Source organism: Lobosporangium transversale (genome assembly GCF_002105155.1).
Source record: "Lobosporangium transversale strain NRRL 3116 chromosome Unknown BCR41scaffold_13, whole genome shotgun sequence".
NCBI classification, from domain to species: domain Eukaryota; kingdom Fungi; phylum Mortierellomycota; class Mortierellomycetes; order Mortierellales; family Mortierellaceae; genus Lobosporangium; species Lobosporangium transversale.
Window position 1 is genome coordinate 391,671 of NW_019028991.1, and position 15,345 is coordinate 407,015.

The window sequence follows — 15,345 nt, forward strand, 5'->3', positions numbered from 1 at the left end:
AATGTCTCTGGAAACAGTTGGTGAGACGCGTCGCAAACCAAGGCTTCCCCCATCCTCACTAATTACGTTGTTATCTCTCCATGCCTTTTATTGTTTGCATATCTTTCTTTTTGTCTTTGTCATCACAGAAAACACAATGTCCTTTTAGTGTGGAAATAAATTACAAAGTCCAATCATTTGTTTATCGGAATGGACAGTTCGGTTGAACGGCATACCAAAGGAGAGGTGTTGTCTCAATGTTGATACAGATATATTCCATAAACACAAAGCGCGTTGCACAAACATTTGCACTGACAACAGTTTTTGGATAGAAGAGCAAACGTTCGCTTTGGGGGGTTTATTTGTGTTCAACTCATTCCGTAGCTCCATTCTCGGGCTCTGGGACATTCAGTCCATCCGATTTGTGGAGCATGACAAAGTTGGCCAGGGATAGGGGAAAGAACAGGGCCAGAACCAGGGCCAGGGCCAGGGACAGAGACACGAACAGGAACCGAGCGAACTAGAGTGCAAAAACCTTAAATGCAATGCTCTTTTCTTTGTTTTTCGCGCTCCACATTCATGTATCCCAACCGATCTCTGACACAAACTATCGATCACTAGGATTCTCCACGATCTAAGCATTTCTTATATAAAAGGATTAAAAAAAGCGTTTATAAATCCTCTTCTCACTGTCTTTTGCTCTTTTTTCCTCTCTTTTTTTTTTTTTTTTTTTTTTTTTTTACACATTGCCTACTCAGCATTATATCCATTACCCCTTCTATATCATAAGAATTATCTGCATTTCACAGGTTTATTTATTATTTTCCACCATGAAGTTCCTCTCTTGGGCTGTTTCTGCTTTAATGGCGCTTGCCACATCTGCCTCCTTGGCCTCCGCTCAAAGCAGCGATCCCGTAGCTTGTGCATCGTGTCTCCAGAAGGCTCTGCAGGCCCTTCCAGCCTGTGCAGGTGTTCAAATCCAACCTGGCTCAGTCTCGCCAGCCTATGCTTCTTGCCTGTGCTCCTCCTTGAGTGGGGCTTGGATCGATTCTTGTAAAGGCGCCTCTCAGTGTGGTTCTTCTGTCACTTACTTCAAGAGCGCGTATGGCTCCATCATCAAGGCTGCAGGCTTGAGCTGCACTGGAACACCAACGTTCAGCCCTGTGTAAAGAAAGAACACATACCTAAAACGATTTAGGAGTGGCATTCTTAAGCTTCTCCTTTGTACAATCCAAATACCCTTCCCTTATGCTTAAAGAAAAGAAGAGAAAAGAAAAGTAATAAAGGAAAAGAAAAGAAAAGCAAGACTGTTCGTGTAGATCACGAAATGAAATGTCTTCACCATGCTGATATTATGACTCCTTTCATAAGTGATTTGGATGCACTTGTTTGTCTTTGTTTCACAAGAATGTGAACGCAATCTTTGTTTTTCTATTACTTCTCATCCTACAAAGTGACAAGAATGTAGTGAATGTGGAAGGCAAAGGTGAAAGAAAAGGTTAATTCACACAACGACAACAGCAACAATAAAAAAACAAAAAACAGGTTGTTTGTTACCATTTCCCTATATAACACCCTATAAAGTATCTGTAGGTACAGATATACTTTTTTTTTTTTTTTTTTTTTTTTGCTAGAAACGTAGCTCGAGTTCAATATGCGGATGTATATAAACTCATGTTCGTCAGATAGACATGATCGATTACAGATTTGATTACTGATGCCCTCATTCTCAAAATAACCCAAAACCTTGCTTGGCAACTTGATGCAATTTATTTATTAATAAAAATGAGAAACAGCCTTATTCCTCATACGCCACGGCTTTTTTTTGGTTTTCTTTTTTTTTCATTGCATTTCCTTGCCAATAGAAATCACCAAATATATATTTATATATAATAATATGAAGCAAGTTGCTCACAAAATAAACTATTGGAATAGGCAACGGGGCAGTAACCACTTTTGTATATATTAATCTATTTTATTTAATCTATCCTGTTGATACGCAATATATTTTCGATAAATGCTAAATTGTTTCTTTTCTTTGATAATTAGAATTAGGAACATGAATGATGTACCAAGTCTATTAACAAAGGGAGCTGGGGAATGTGAGACTGGGTATTTTAGATCCCACCCTTGCCGAGAGGAAGGCAGTTGGGGGTGACCTTGTACTCCTTAGGGTGCTCACGCTGTTCCCAGCCAAGCATGATGGCTTGGAATCTAGACATGCGCAAAAAAGAATATTCGAATAAAACTCTATTAGCCCACTTGTCTTAAAGATCTGCATGCAGATCCCCATCAATTGGTAATTTTTTAAGAAACTAAAAATACTTTTTTTTTTTTTTTTTTTTTTTTTTTTTGGCGGAGCCTGGCTGGCTGGCAATTGGTATGATCGATGACGAATAAAAAAAAAAACAGAAACTACTTACGGCTTAACCCAATCCTTGCAGTTCTTAGGACAGAACTTGGCAGTGTCATCGATCATCGCCGACTTGATGGCTGCGTTCTGGTTCTTGTAAACATCCTGAATAGTCTTCATGACAGCTTTATTGACACTATCAAAGACTCCCTGCTTATGGCCCCAAGGAGCATAGCAGGCAATGCTCTTGGCACTTCCACAGAGCTCGCTGGGCGGTCGCTTGCCTACACCTGCGGGGACGCATGTTCCACGGAACACCGAAAAAATGGTCTTGTCAATGACCTTGCCACGTCCTTTCAATTGAGACATCACTGTAGGAATCAATGCTTTGGCTTTCGCAGAAGCCTTAGAGTCCTTGACTTTCTTGACCTGATTTTGCAGCATATCCTCGTATTTCTTGGCCAAAAACTCGACAGGATCAGTACGACATGCTGATTCTATTTGGTGTATTTAAAAAATAAAAAATAATAAAGAATAAAAATAAAAGATAAATTAATAAATTAATAAAGAGTGATAGTACGAAATGAGATGATGAACTTTCTACTATGCTAATATGCTAATATTAAATGAATGATGCTAATAGTAGTGGATGCAATGGGTGCCATAATGCCATAAGGTAGGTTCCTTGAAAGGAGTTTGTGACATACCGCATGCTTGCACGTAGGATATGCCAATGAAAGTAAGCACAATGGCCAACAGAAGGGTGGATAAGCGCGCCATTTGTAGGGAAGTTTTATAACTGATTAATAGGAAAGCGAAGAAGAGGAGTAAGAGGCGAATACAGTGATGGGTAGAGAAGATTTGAGTAAAGAAGAGCAATAAAAAATAAAAAATAAAACAGCTCTTCTTTTAAAAGTTTTTTTTTTTTTTTTTTTTGTAACTCCTAATAGATTATTACTGTACGCGTCTTATAACAGGTAGTAATAAATAAACATTCACGAATTGGCATGATCAAATTCAATTAGATCATGACATCTCTCTCCCGAAAGCGTACGCTGCAAGATCTAATTATTCAACGTCGAGTCAACAATAAGGATAATTTCCCTTCATTGTTCAATCTTGCAGTCCAAGCATGCATCTCCAATCTTCAATTCTTTGCCACATTTGAAGGACTCCCCTTTCTCCCTTTTGGCAAAGCCCTCTTCCTAGAATTTGCTCATCAATCTAATCAATGGTGTCTTACGACTGAACAACGTCAGGCTGGCATCCTATTGTTTGCAGAGGCTTATGCCTGTAAAGATCTCCAGGGATCTGAGCTAGAACCGAACCTGGAGCAAGGGGAGGGGTATGAATACAGTAGTACTCAACTTTTAGGTCCTGAATATACAGGCCTAAAGTGTCAGCTTGCCCAAGATGTTCCTTACTTGAGTGTATTTGCGCATTGCCTTGTTTACTTGGACCTATCCAAAGGCAGCTATGGCAACAGTAATGGAGGTGTGGGCCAACAACAGCAATCTGATCATACTGGGATGATGACTGAATTTGCAGACAAGGATATGGCTGGACTATCTTCTCTTTCTAGTCTTCGGATCCTTAATCTGGCCAATCTTAAGAATATTGGCGATATAGGCTTAAGTCACTTGATAAGAAGTGTCACCTTTGGCTCCTCTGGTCCTGCTGGATTAGAGTACCTGAATCTCACAGGCACAAACATCACTGATGCTGGACTCACCAAACTATTTGTTCAAGCATATATTACAAACACAAACACAAGCCTCAAACACCAGCGGCATCAATTGGTTTTCAAACGACTTTTGGGGATAGATCTGAGCAACACAGGAGTCTCGCGTTCGGTAGCTGAAAATCTCTTCATTGGCAACAGCATACATTATAATCATCATCAACACCATCAACCACATCCGCAAATTTCATCGGGGTGGAGAGCTTTAGATCATCGCACATGTCTGTTCCCCTCAGACGTCACAAATAGAAGCGACCTTAAATTTATGGAGTTAGAGTGGAACAGAAACCCCATTGAAAAATGGTATGAGTGGTTCAATCGGTCTTACAGACTAGAGTTTGCACAGCGACCGGATCTATCCGCTCATGGAAAAGATGGTCTTGGTTTAGCAGAATGTCTTGCCCTCCTGAAACTGAGTCAGATACACTTACATCCCGTTACTGAACAACCATCACCGTTTGTTTTTCCACATTCATACTATGATCAGCACCATCACCACAACAGTAGCAACATCAGTGGCAGTAACAAGCATGGCTATTCAATCAACAATACAAAGTACATGAAGTCAGGGTCGGGACGAGAACAACAACAGCGACGGCAACAATACGCTATAGATGCGGATTTAGTGAGAGCCTTAACATCACCGTCGTTTTCCATGGTCGACAAATCATCAACACAGCCCATCAACTTGAACGATATGTACAATTTAATAATGTACAAGAAAGTTCTCGATATTGTCCGCGAAACAGCTGGCATTGACAGATCGAGATCTAGAAAGATAATGACCACACCTTTTAAGAAACGCCTGGCATTCATAAGGACCAGGAAGGATGCGGAAGAGCTATTGCTCTTTACAACCAAAGCTGCTATAGATAAATTGACTACAACCATCCAGGTGTCAGGGGGACCATGGCCGAGCATGTATGATAAGACCAATAGTAATAATAGCTTGGTAGACATGACAAAGAGAGCAAAAATTCGAAATCGACATCATCGAACGTCTTTGGCACCACCGAGCATACCCAAGTCATCCCCATTCTTTCCTCTTTCCACATCACACTTCATCCCTGTTAATCCGTCTTCACCCAAGTCTCCATATTTACATAGACTGAATCCTCATCCATCATGCTCAGAAACAGAGCTTCAAGAGGTATCAAATCTCCCCTTAAAGAGACTCAAGTTGCCATCATCGTCATCACCATCGCCATCGCCAGCGCCATCATCTTTATTCATCGAGCAGGAGCCAAGGGCATTATCACAGCAGCACTTGTCAGTCAACAATTTACCAGGACGACGTCGAGGAGGAACTGGAGGAACGAACCATCATTTACCCTTTGTAAAACCCGAAGAGAAACAAAGAGTAAATGACTTTTATTTTAAAGAGACATCCACTAAGGAAGAGACCAAGCCGCCACAGCCAATAGTAGCAACAGTAGCAGCAACAACGACAGATAATGCTTTCAAAGGTCATCACAAACCTCCATCTTCAATGATCATGGAAAAATGGATCGCTCGTGGAAAAGTAAAAAGTCAATTTACTTCGTCAACATCTACTGCTGCCAACTCTATCACTGCGACTGCTATTGCAGCTACGAAGTCTGATATTGAGACTAATATTATTAAGACGAGTAACGGCAATGTTATACGTGAGTTTCATTTCAATGATCAGAAGCAGAGCTGTGTCAATTTGACGCGCTGGATTCATTCATTTAAAGAACCTTTTGATAAGGTAGAGATGGATACTCGTAAAATCATTCGATTTGATTCAAGGAGAAGGTTCTCTGCAAATGATGATGATGATGTGAGCAATAATCAAGGGAATATCAATACTGATTGAATTACAACAACGCAAAAAATCTAAAATCTAACTTCGTCGCATGGGCCAAATTAAATAAATTGAGAATAACTTCCAAAAATGATGAAAGTACATGTTCGTCTTCCCTCTCTTCCTCCATGCAGTGGAAAAAAAAAAAGAGAACGTTGTCGATAGAGAGCCAGGTCCCTCTATAATGAAATACACCAAAGTTGGGGAATGGAGGATGTTAATCATGGCGAGTCAGAAGGTGTACTGATAGTGCGCCTGTGGATAGAGATAAAGCGGAGAGAGCTGGCTATAACAAAAGGAACCAGAGGTCATTAGACTATAATGGGAGCCATTACTACCTGTATATTACAAGAACTGGGTGGTCGTCTGGGTTGCGACTCTAGTCAAAAGTGGAAAGGAAGTGTAGGAGACGTATATGAGGTATCCGTAAAAAGATTGGCTTCAAGAGTTCTACGAGTTCCGATGGCACCAAAAAAAAAATGGGACTTACGAAAGGCTCAATGAGCTACATTTGACAACGCCGTGCAGCGAGGGTTAAAGATGCTCGGGGGGAAAAGTGTGCTTGTCGTTGGCCTGGGGTCCCCTTGAAAGTAATAAAGGTGTTCCTAGCAAGCACACTGTCATAACGAGACACTTTGCCACATAGGTAAAGCCTCGTTTTTTTTTTTTTTTATTTTTTTTTACAAAGAATTCTGGAAAACCATAGAGTCCTTGTTGATAAACGACACCGCCATTTGAAACAAGTAGCATGAGGACATTTCGCCGTGGGAGCGTACGAATTTTACACCAGCGTTTGTTGCCCCCGACTTCTCTGCCATGACCTTCTGGAGACGGTGTACCTATACTCTAAATATTGCCGTGCATGTAAAGTATTCCTCGACCGGGGCGTAGTTGGAATGGAAAACGCAAGAATCGGTCTTGCTCAGACTGAGAGCCCGCGAAGCACAAGCCATGAAAGGATCGCGCGCTCCCCCTGTAAATCGCGCACGGCGCTAGGCACAAGCATTTGGATGCTGGCGAAAAATGTGTAAGCTCTTGTTCATTTTCGTCTCCTGTTCATTTTCGTCTCCTGTATCCCTCTACCTGTTCTTTCACTGAATTTCTGGACTAACTTTAAAAACCTTACAGATCAGCAGGTATGAGGCGCTCCATTAATTTAAAAAACTATATGGGTTTGTGATTAAATGAACCGATACTTTACATATTCATTCAATACTTCTTTTTTATCTTTTAAGGAAAAATGCATTGGCATGAGGGAAGCGTAATAAAAACCATATAAAAAATAATAAAAAATAAAAATAACGAAAGAAAAGGGGAAAGAGAAGAAAGGGGAAAGGTCACATCGTTCTTTAACCCCTAATAATGATTGATTTTTCTACGCCTAATCTGTTACTACGACCAGACTTGTCAACATGGTCAAGGCCTAGCTGATCTCCTGGTAAAAACTCCGCTTCTGAAAGAATATCATCTGCAATGTGATCAAATATTAAAAAAATAGAAATAAAAAAAAAGTTAGTATACAGATATAAAAAATTTCAAATAAAATAATATAATAAAATAGCAACCGAGCAATCCAAGGAAGACAAATTCCTACCATCGTTTATAGGTGTGATACGTCCACTATTGTGACCAATCAAGAAGAACTTGATTTTGGCGAAGTCCTTCTCGTTCATCCCTAATCTTGCACGGATTCGAGCCTTCGTATCTACAAAAGCTTCGCCATCCTTCACTACAATGTTGAATGGAATGCTATGTGTGCGATTGACATCGCCTTGAAAATGGAAACAAGGTAGTTTGATATCGTTCTCCCCAATTTCGTACAGGTCTACAGGTATTTCCTCCACATACAGGCTAAACATATCAGGCACCATGTTGATCGGGTCTGACGGCCCAAGCTCCTTCATTAGCCTTCCATTGGATACTGCAAATGTTCGCAACTTCTGTGTACCGTCAGGTGACAATTGGACTTTTGGTATGAGTGCCTGTATGACACCGTTGATCGTACTTGTCTTGAGTACGAGCAGCTCATGTGTCACCTGACAATATTTTCAAATAAAAATAAGTGGTGAATAGCCAGCCATATAGTCCTTTGTGAAAAAGTCCTTGTAACATAACATTTATAATAGCCTTTTTCCATTATGAACATTCTTTCTTACCTCATCTCTGAGGGTAGGGCCCAACCATGTAACTTTGATCAATCGCTTACTTTCAAGCTCGACGATGCTAATGTCCAATTTTTCGTAATAAAGGACATTGGATGGCATCCCTGGATGAATATGTCCTGAGGATAACATTTCCTGTAACAGCATGTTAGTCGAGCGCCTGAGTGTGTGCTTAGGAAGACCGCTAGGATGTGATGGTGCTGTAAACTGGATATGCAACGGATCTATTCCAAGTTTCTCTGCCAACTTGCTCGCCACCTGATCATACGTGCTCTTTCTGCTGAGTTCAATGGTGTATGTCTCAAGCGCTGGATCTTGGTCGTTCTTAGGCTTGAAATTGACAATGAGACGGTTATAGATATATTCATAATGCTGTGGAATTGAAACTCTCAGATTCTGCTGCTGTAATTCCGTAATTCTAATGGATAGTCGGACAAAGAAGGCATTACAATGTTTAGTCTGAGGGAAAAGGTCATACTAGGTCCGCAAGATGACAATATACAGAAAAAGAAAGCCTTACTCCTTTGGTGTCAACTCTTTCTGGAAGACAATGATATCGCCTCCTTGGATCTCGCTTTGTTGAAAGCTGGACTTCGTTTTCATGGGTTCAATCATCGTTGGTTTGATTTCCTATTACATTCAGAGACTCTCTTTGTAAATTATCTAGTCACGATCCATAAAGGTCATTCAAAGTGACCCTCGAAATAATGATCATTCACATACCTCAAACAACTTCAATGGCGTATTTGCTGGATACCCCATCTTCTCGACCAAAATAGGAATAATATCGCCAACTTTGGCTTGTTTGTGGACATGAATCCTACCAAGACCTCTATAAATTAAAGGGGAGGAAGAGGGAAAGAGAAAAGCATGATTAATAACAAATGGAACACACCAATTAGTGCACAGCGTATTGATTAACCTTCCAATGAAGCTCATAACATACTCTAACTTAGACGTAACAGGGTCATAATGCTTGATAAAAATCATGATATCACCATTCTGAGAATCGTTCTGGAACCATGAGGTCTTTCCGTTGACGGCTTTTAAATTTTTGTCGGAGAACTCTACATAACATCTGAATTCGGTGGGTGTCCGGGTACCGTGTTTGTCTCTGACTAACTCCATTGCTATAATTTTAAAAGACATAAATATTAAATACCTAGACACAAAACTTCGATGGATTAATCGATAGTAAATATGCTCATGAACTAATTGAAGTACTTACGGCTCTTCAAATCTGAATCCGGGATTGGAATATCAGTACGGATTGTATCATTCTGACGTTTCACAAGCGTCCAAATACGGAGCTGGTCCTCAGGGAAGCTATAGGTCTCTGCCACGGCCCGTCTGAACGTCTCAAACGAATCCTGCTTTCGCACCTTAAATAATCTCCCTGCTGTAGGGGATTGAGGATTGTACAGATCAAAGCCATCGTGGATTTTGAAATCCGCATCTGAGATCACACGGGCATTGAAATATAAAAGAGATTCATCACGCTCCCTGCGCTTGTTCTCCAAGGCCAAGCGCTCATCATCTAGGCGGCGCTGTAGATGTTCGGGAATGTCGTTGGTTGTCAGTGGCTTCAAAACCTCGTCCATGGCCTTATTACGGATATACACCAACATGTATGCATTCGTGAAGCGCTTGTGGCGATTCAGTTGGCGCATGGCAAGTGACATGGTCGCCAAGTTCTCTGGCGGTTCTCCACCCCCGTAATTCTCATCCAGCACTTCCTTAAGTGTCACAGGGACGACGCGATCGTCGTCGAAACGATACCATTTCCCATCACGCTCGGGCTTAAGGAGAGCGAAGTAGTGACCTCCATGAAGATCTCCAGAATGAACCAAAACGCTAAGATGTAAAACATATATCTTTGGCTTAGATTTCATCTCAAAGACTGAAAGCATCATCAATAGCACATGAATCAAATATTTGGGGTCCTCACCCATGAAGAGTATATACGAAACCGTCAGGTCCTGCTTTCTGCTTCTCTTCGCTGTCCTCGACAAAGTCTGTCAGATCAATCTCAAGAGGAAATTCGTGTCGGTCATTGATTTTAACCATGGCGTCACGCTCAATGTCGTACTCGAAACGCTTCAGCTGGAGATGTAGTACTGGCGGTAGAGTTTGAAAAATGACTCCTTTTTTAGCATCCTGTAGACCATGACCCTCCGCCTGATACTTGTTTTCGCCATCAAGAGTCTCCACATCGATGTAGTTAGCAAACGAGTCCCTTAGGGTCTTGCAGCCCTTGACGTTCAACTGGATATCTGAAATATGCAAACATAAACATTATCTTTATCCGTTAAAAACACGATGATCTTTATAAGAGAATTATTCAGGATTGAGATGCAATGTTATGTTACCATAAAAGTTCTCCACGCGCGACGATTCGTAATCAACGTTGATACACTTGATATAGCTCTTCATTTTCCCAACAAACAGCTTCTGAATCGCGCCTTCCGCCCCAGTGCCCTATAAATGATCTGTAGAGTCAACAATGTGTACTCGTCCAATGCAACAACAAGAGCTTCCTAAGTACAGTAAAACGCATGTTCTTCGTTATCCAACGTGCATTACCTTCATTTTGCCCTCCAAATTATCCTGGAGAACCCGGTTAAATTCCTGAACATCGTGTTGCATGAAGCTCTCAAGAGAATTCCATCCAAAAGACTTCGTCAACTCTGTAGTTCCTACAGAGTTGCTACTCGTAGCCAGCTGATAAAAGACACGTTGTAATGCCAGGGCTACTGACTTTGAAGGCTCATCTTCTTCAGTTGGAATTTCAAACACAGCTCTTCTGAAATAATTAGTGAAAAAGAGGGACTGAAGCAGCGAATTCATGTAACAGGTGGCACCCTGGTTCTTCAGTCCAACAAATCCAGTCATCTCCTTGGAATCATAATTGTTGAAGTTGTGCCAGAGCACGCCTGTAGGGTCATTATACACTCTGACATAGGCAGTAATGACTGTGTGGCCGTTTTCCAAGATAGGAATGCCGCGGTGATCCAAAGGATGCTCTAGTCTCCTGATATCAAAGAACCGAGTGAAGCCCCAATCAACCTCCTCAGGACTGAAACGATGATGCGCCACTGTTAAATAAAATAATAAATGAAATATAAAATATAAAATAAAATCGAAATAGCGGTCAGTAAAAATCGCCTTCTTTTTACATCGACATAGTTACATACTGGCTGCCTGAAGCCTCACTTACCACTCGCAACGTAAACCGCTGGATTGGTCGGGTTAGACATCATGAGTGCAAACTGCGCGCAGACATGCCATTTGGGATCGACAGGCGGGAATGACTCCGCAGAGTCCAAATAGATTGACAGTTGATCATCAGTGTTGTTTCCTTGTGGGTACAGAAGAATACGCCTATTTTGCAACCAGCCATAGCCACTATATTAGTACACTACAGTTACTCTTTCTTTGATGCCTTCCTCTGGCATTATTGAAGTCTACTTGCCATTTATGACCACCGATTTCAAACACTGGTCCGGTAACTCTCTTGCCGAGCGCTTTCCAGTCTGTAATTTCCCACTGGAAAATCTCACAAGCACGCTCCTCGAGATCGCCAATGAGTGGAAGGAACTTCTTAGTCATCCATTCAACTTTTATTTTCCCACGGAAGCAGAAAAGAGAAGCAGACAAACAAATTAGAGTGGATATCAGCCATAGAGAAGCAATTAACATGACATTTTTGCGGACAAATACCGAAACATGTTTCAAGAGGAAACAAAGGAAGTTAAAAAAAAAAGTGGAAACGCATGGTCAAAAGCCTGTCATACCATCGTCAACGGAATGAATTTCCTCTGCTGGAGGTTTCTCTCCGATAGGTGAATTGCGCTCCGGGGTAACCTCCATTTGATCTTCCTGTTAAAACCGTTAAATTCCAGAAAATGAAGTTAAAAACAAAAGAATGATTAGCTCTGGTCTTCTCTCATTTCTTACACAAGAACTAAATGGTCGGCTCTCAAAGTCTGGCTTGCTCTTTCCAAATGCCTTGTGTTACAACTCGCATTCCTGTTTTTTTTTTTTTTTTTTTTTTTTTTTTTTCCTTTCTTCTTTTCTCTTCCTCCCTGTTGCTCCTTCTGGAACCTTCATTCCCTCAGAAACAGGAGATAAAAAGCGGATGTGAAGCCTTATTGACAACTGGTAAGGTAAACACAGAAAAGACTCCTGGGTTCCGCAACATACCATTTTAGGGTAAAGATAGTGAAATGCAAGAAATGCAATCAGGAATGCGCAGAGACAGAGGACAAGGAAGTTCTTAGGTGCAGTATGGTTGGGAATATAAGATAAGTGTTCAATGATGGAGAACCCTTGCTGTCAGCAAAAGAAAGAGCCTTCTTTGCTGATAAACGGTGATGTTTTGGGATTATTGCACTGTATGCAGTCTCCTTCCAATAACGCTACAGTCTGCTTCGACTTGATTGCGTGATTCTCCTTGTCTGAGCCTTTTTAGACAGTGAAAGGATAGATACGTTGCACCAGCCGATGTTTTATAAAGGTCAATCACTGAAAAATGTCTCTTGTCTCCTCTGAATATGACAGAATTGATATCGAACAACAATGGAATAGGGATGAGGGATACCAAGAAAAAAAAAGATAACAGTAAGAATAAAGGAAGTGAGGAGAAAGAGGGAGAAAGAGTGAGTTCAAATCCACTAACAGCACAAGTCTCTCTCAAAGTACGTCATAAAGGTGACTGTGAAAAGGCAGATTAATGTTGTGAGGATCAGCATCCACCGATCCTGATCCAGATCTTGCCACTCCATTTTCGTCTTAGGCTAAAGATAGAGTGGTCGCTGTTGAAAGATTAAATAACCACGAACAGCATTGGCAATATTGTATACTGCCATCACATCTCGATACATGAGTGTTTTGCATTTTTAAAATACATTCTCCGCATATCCATCTGGCATACAAATTCCTGGCATGTAGGGCATCCTTTGGATTGTAATACCTGTTAACACCACCAGCAACATAGTCTTGCGACCGAACCTTAGTTATTCAAAGAAACTAAGTAAGTTGTGTTAAGAAATATATTACATTTTGTAGCTGGAGACCGAACCCATTGGTTCGGATAGGATAAATCCCTTGACCGGTTCAAAATTGTCGGATGTATGCCGCTGCATATCTTCCAGAGATACTAGTCTAGTCTTGTCCCTAAACCCTCGAGATCCCTTACGAACTGTAAAGGCCTTCTTACAGGAGTGAGGAGCTTTGTAATGATGGATCCTGGTGGCACAACATATTGTAAGATACTTTGGAGATCTTTAAATTGAGGTGTATACTGAATACATCCTTGTCAGCCAAGGAGTAAATATAATCGATCATTCATTTACCTTTCCATGGAGCCCCTAGACCCCATTTCTATATGTCCTCTTTTCGTAACAACGATAACAACGAGTATGGGGCCCGTTCATTTAGCTCCGCCTTGCCTATTCTGTTACTCAATAATCCCAGCCCTTGGGCTCGACAACTGAAATCCTCGACTTTCTTGACCCTTGGGTAGTTATGGGAATAGAGATAATCATTTATGGAGCAATGAAGGTGCAAGGGCCCTTTTAGTGTTTTCGGTGTGACCTTGATTGCCTAAATTGACTTTTTCTTTTGCTATTTTCGTTACATTTATACTATTTGAAACCGCTAAACATTTGTTGTTTAATATTGTTGAATCTCCTTCCTTGAAATTATCAGAGGAAAATACGCTTAGTAAATTGGCCTAATTTTTTTTTTCCCATTCTGACCGCCAAATGGACAATATCATTGAAGTAGTTGGTGGTTGCTATAAAAGCGTGCTTGTCACGTAAGGGTTGTCGCTCATTCTCTGAAGAGATGTCATTCATCAGAGTTTTCTTAAACTTTACCTGTATAGTGCCAATATTAAGGACGACCATGGGGTGTTCCCGCTGCGTTGCTTTAGCCAATTTAGCTTCCGTATTGCCCGGTTCTTTGTGAGATAAATTGGTCATGGATTTCTTCTTGGGGACGGCAGCGATAGGCATATATGGTTTCAATTTCCGTGGTTTTCAAATATGCTGCTTCATGGCTGAAGGCGGCTCATACTCTTGATTTCAAGAACGATGCTTAATAAAATATCGTGATCGGTGTGCAGAGACTGAGGTGTAAGTTAAGGATATCGATTCTTGATGAGAAGACGAAGCTTGGGGTCAACTATCTTGTATTTATTAAAGCCATGGATCGATTTCGATCGAACCTTCTCTGGGATAAAACCTAGATAAATAAGTTGGTGAGTAAGTTGGAGTCTAGGTCCAATAACTTGAACTAGGAACAAGAAATAGGATTTTAACTACAGTCATGCCTCTCTGTTTTGATAAAATATCAAAAACAGTGAAGCAAGGTATTCAATCCAATTCAAAAATATATTTGAACCTCTGTAATTTGAACTGAAACATTTATTGTCACCGTCGTGACATGACATTACGATTTGCATTCTATCCTTCTCACTCCATGACCAAAAGACATTCTCAAAAATCAAACAAGAACATCAAGAAATCAAATTACAGAGGTTCAAATATATTTTTGAATTGGATTGAATACCTTGCTTCACTGTTTTTGATATTTTATCAAAACAGAGAGGCATGACTGTACATGTTAATCATCGTGATTCTTGACTATTTCCAATTTTGACTCGCGAAGTCGATTGAAGTCTTTGCGGACACTGCCATTTATTATAACGTCCTCTCGCAAAGAACTTGTGGAAGCAGGTCCTTGTAGTGTTTGTCTTCGACGAACAAATACATTTATGAGATCTTCGAAAGCTTAACTTGTTTTTTCGGAATCTTTATGAGCAAGGTATTGTATGACGACTGTCTTAGCGGTTACTTTTTTTTAGTGTTATGAGTGCGATGCTTGATGGCATATCGAGCTGGCTATTCGAAGGAGCTTTTTTGATATCCCTCTTTTTTGTCTCATGAAGTAGAATAATCGATAGCCTTTAATTGTTATGAAGGCCAATGAATGGTCAGGTCAAAAAAAAAAAAACGTCGCGATGTGCAGAAAACTGAAGTACCTCAGCTGTTTGATCAATGGCCTCTTCTAAACACTGCTAACACATATATTATTTCATCATTAGGGAACCAATAGCATGGTGTCCTTTATTTCGGCCGGTGCCATCTCCAGTCGACTTGCACAAAGTTCTATTGCTTCGTATCTTGGGACGTTGGGGCAGTGAGAATATGGATTTTTGCGAGTTTTCCAAGAGTTGTTAACGCAGGTCCTGAAAATGATGCAGGAGAAACTGATTGAGCTG

General features: G+C 40.8%; 4 protein-coding genes across 4 annotated transcripts; 2 read left to right on the plus strand and 2 right to left on the minus strand.

Annotated features, from left to right (window-relative positions):
* The first annotated feature begins 724 nt into the window (after nt 1-724).
* BCR41DRAFT_351173 (hypothetical protein) lies at nt 725-1,303 on the plus strand. The gene has a single exon (XM_022023756.1). It carries the CDS (start codon nt 810-812, stop codon nt 1,146-1,148), a length of 339 nt encoding a protein of 112 aa, XP_021882589.1. The 5' UTR covers nt 725-809; the 3' UTR covers nt 1,149-1,303.
* Nucleotides 1,304-1,932: 629 nt separating this feature from the next.
* Nucleotides 1,933-3,217, minus strand: BCR41DRAFT_351174 (hypothetical protein). The gene is made up of 3 exons (XM_022023757.1): nt 3,040-3,217; nt 2,403-2,829; nt 1,933-2,193 (listed from the first exon to the last, which is right to left on the minus strand). The coding sequence occupies exons 1-3, from the start codon at nt 3,110-3,112 to the stop codon at nt 2,097-2,099; spliced, it is 597 nt and encodes a 198-aa protein (XP_021882590.1). The 5' UTR covers nt 3,113-3,217; the 3' UTR covers nt 1,933-2,096.
* A 102-nt stretch (nt 3,218-3,319) lies between these two features.
* Nucleotides 3,320-5,974, plus strand: BCR41DRAFT_351176 (hypothetical protein). Its single transcript, XM_022023758.1, has one exon. The coding sequence runs from the start codon at nt 3,361-3,363 to the stop codon at nt 5,908-5,910; it is 2,550 nt and encodes an 849-aa protein (XP_021882591.1). The 5' UTR covers nt 3,320-3,360; the 3' UTR covers nt 5,911-5,974.
* Nucleotides 5,975-7,087: 1,113 nt separating this feature from the next.
* BCR41DRAFT_335038 (cysteine proteinase) lies at nt 7,088-12,709 on the minus strand. The gene is made up of 14 exons (XM_022021967.1): nt 12,264-12,709; nt 11,855-11,939; nt 11,533-11,677; nt 11,278-11,441; nt 10,644-11,155; nt 10,430-10,538; nt 10,009-10,333; nt 9,289-9,914; nt 9,007-9,190; nt 8,784-8,892; nt 8,581-8,690; nt 8,055-8,478; nt 7,493-7,934; nt 7,088-7,366 (listed from the first exon to the last, which is right to left on the minus strand). Exons 1-14 carry the CDS (start codon nt 12,264-12,266, stop codon nt 7,248-7,250), a joined length of 3,357 nt encoding a protein of 1,118 aa, XP_021882592.1. The 5' UTR covers nt 12,267-12,709; the 3' UTR covers nt 7,088-7,247.
* Between the last annotated feature and the right edge of the window lie 2,636 nt (nt 12,710-15,345).

What these genes read in the sequence shown, in the direction of transcription:
- BCR41DRAFT_351173 (XM_022023756.1), top strand. Translation starts at nt 810, where the DNA reads ATGAAGTTCCTCTCTTGGGCTGTTTCTGCTTTAATGGCGCTTGCCACA.
- BCR41DRAFT_351174 (XM_022023757.1), bottom strand. Translation starts at nt 3,112, where the DNA reads ATGGCGCGCTTATCCACCCTTCTGTTGGCCATTGTGCTTACTTTCATT. An exon ending in ATCCTACGTGCAAGCATGCG is followed by an intron (nt 2,830 to 3,039) that starts GTATGTCACAAA and finishes TACACCAAATAG; the next exon opens with AATCAGCATGTCGTACTGAT. An exon ending in TGCAAGGATTGGGTTAAGCC is followed by an intron (nt 2,194 to 2,402) that starts GTAAGTAGTTTC and finishes GCGCATGTCTAG; the next exon opens with ATTCCAAGCCATCATGCTTG.
- BCR41DRAFT_351176 (XM_022023758.1), top strand. Translation starts at nt 3,361, where the DNA reads ATGACATCTCTCTCCCGAAAGCGTACGCTGCAAGATCTAATTATTCAA.
- BCR41DRAFT_335038 (XM_022021967.1), bottom strand. An exon ending in GCGCGTGGAGAACTTTTATG is followed by an intron (nt 10,334 to 10,429) that starts GTAACATAACAT and finishes TGCATATTTCAG; the next exon opens with ATATCCAGTTGAACGTCAAG. An exon ending in CCTGTTACGTCTAAGTTAGA is followed by an intron (nt 8,893 to 9,006) that starts GTATGTTATGAG and finishes TTTAATTTATAG; the next exon opens with AGGTCTTGGTAGGATTCATG.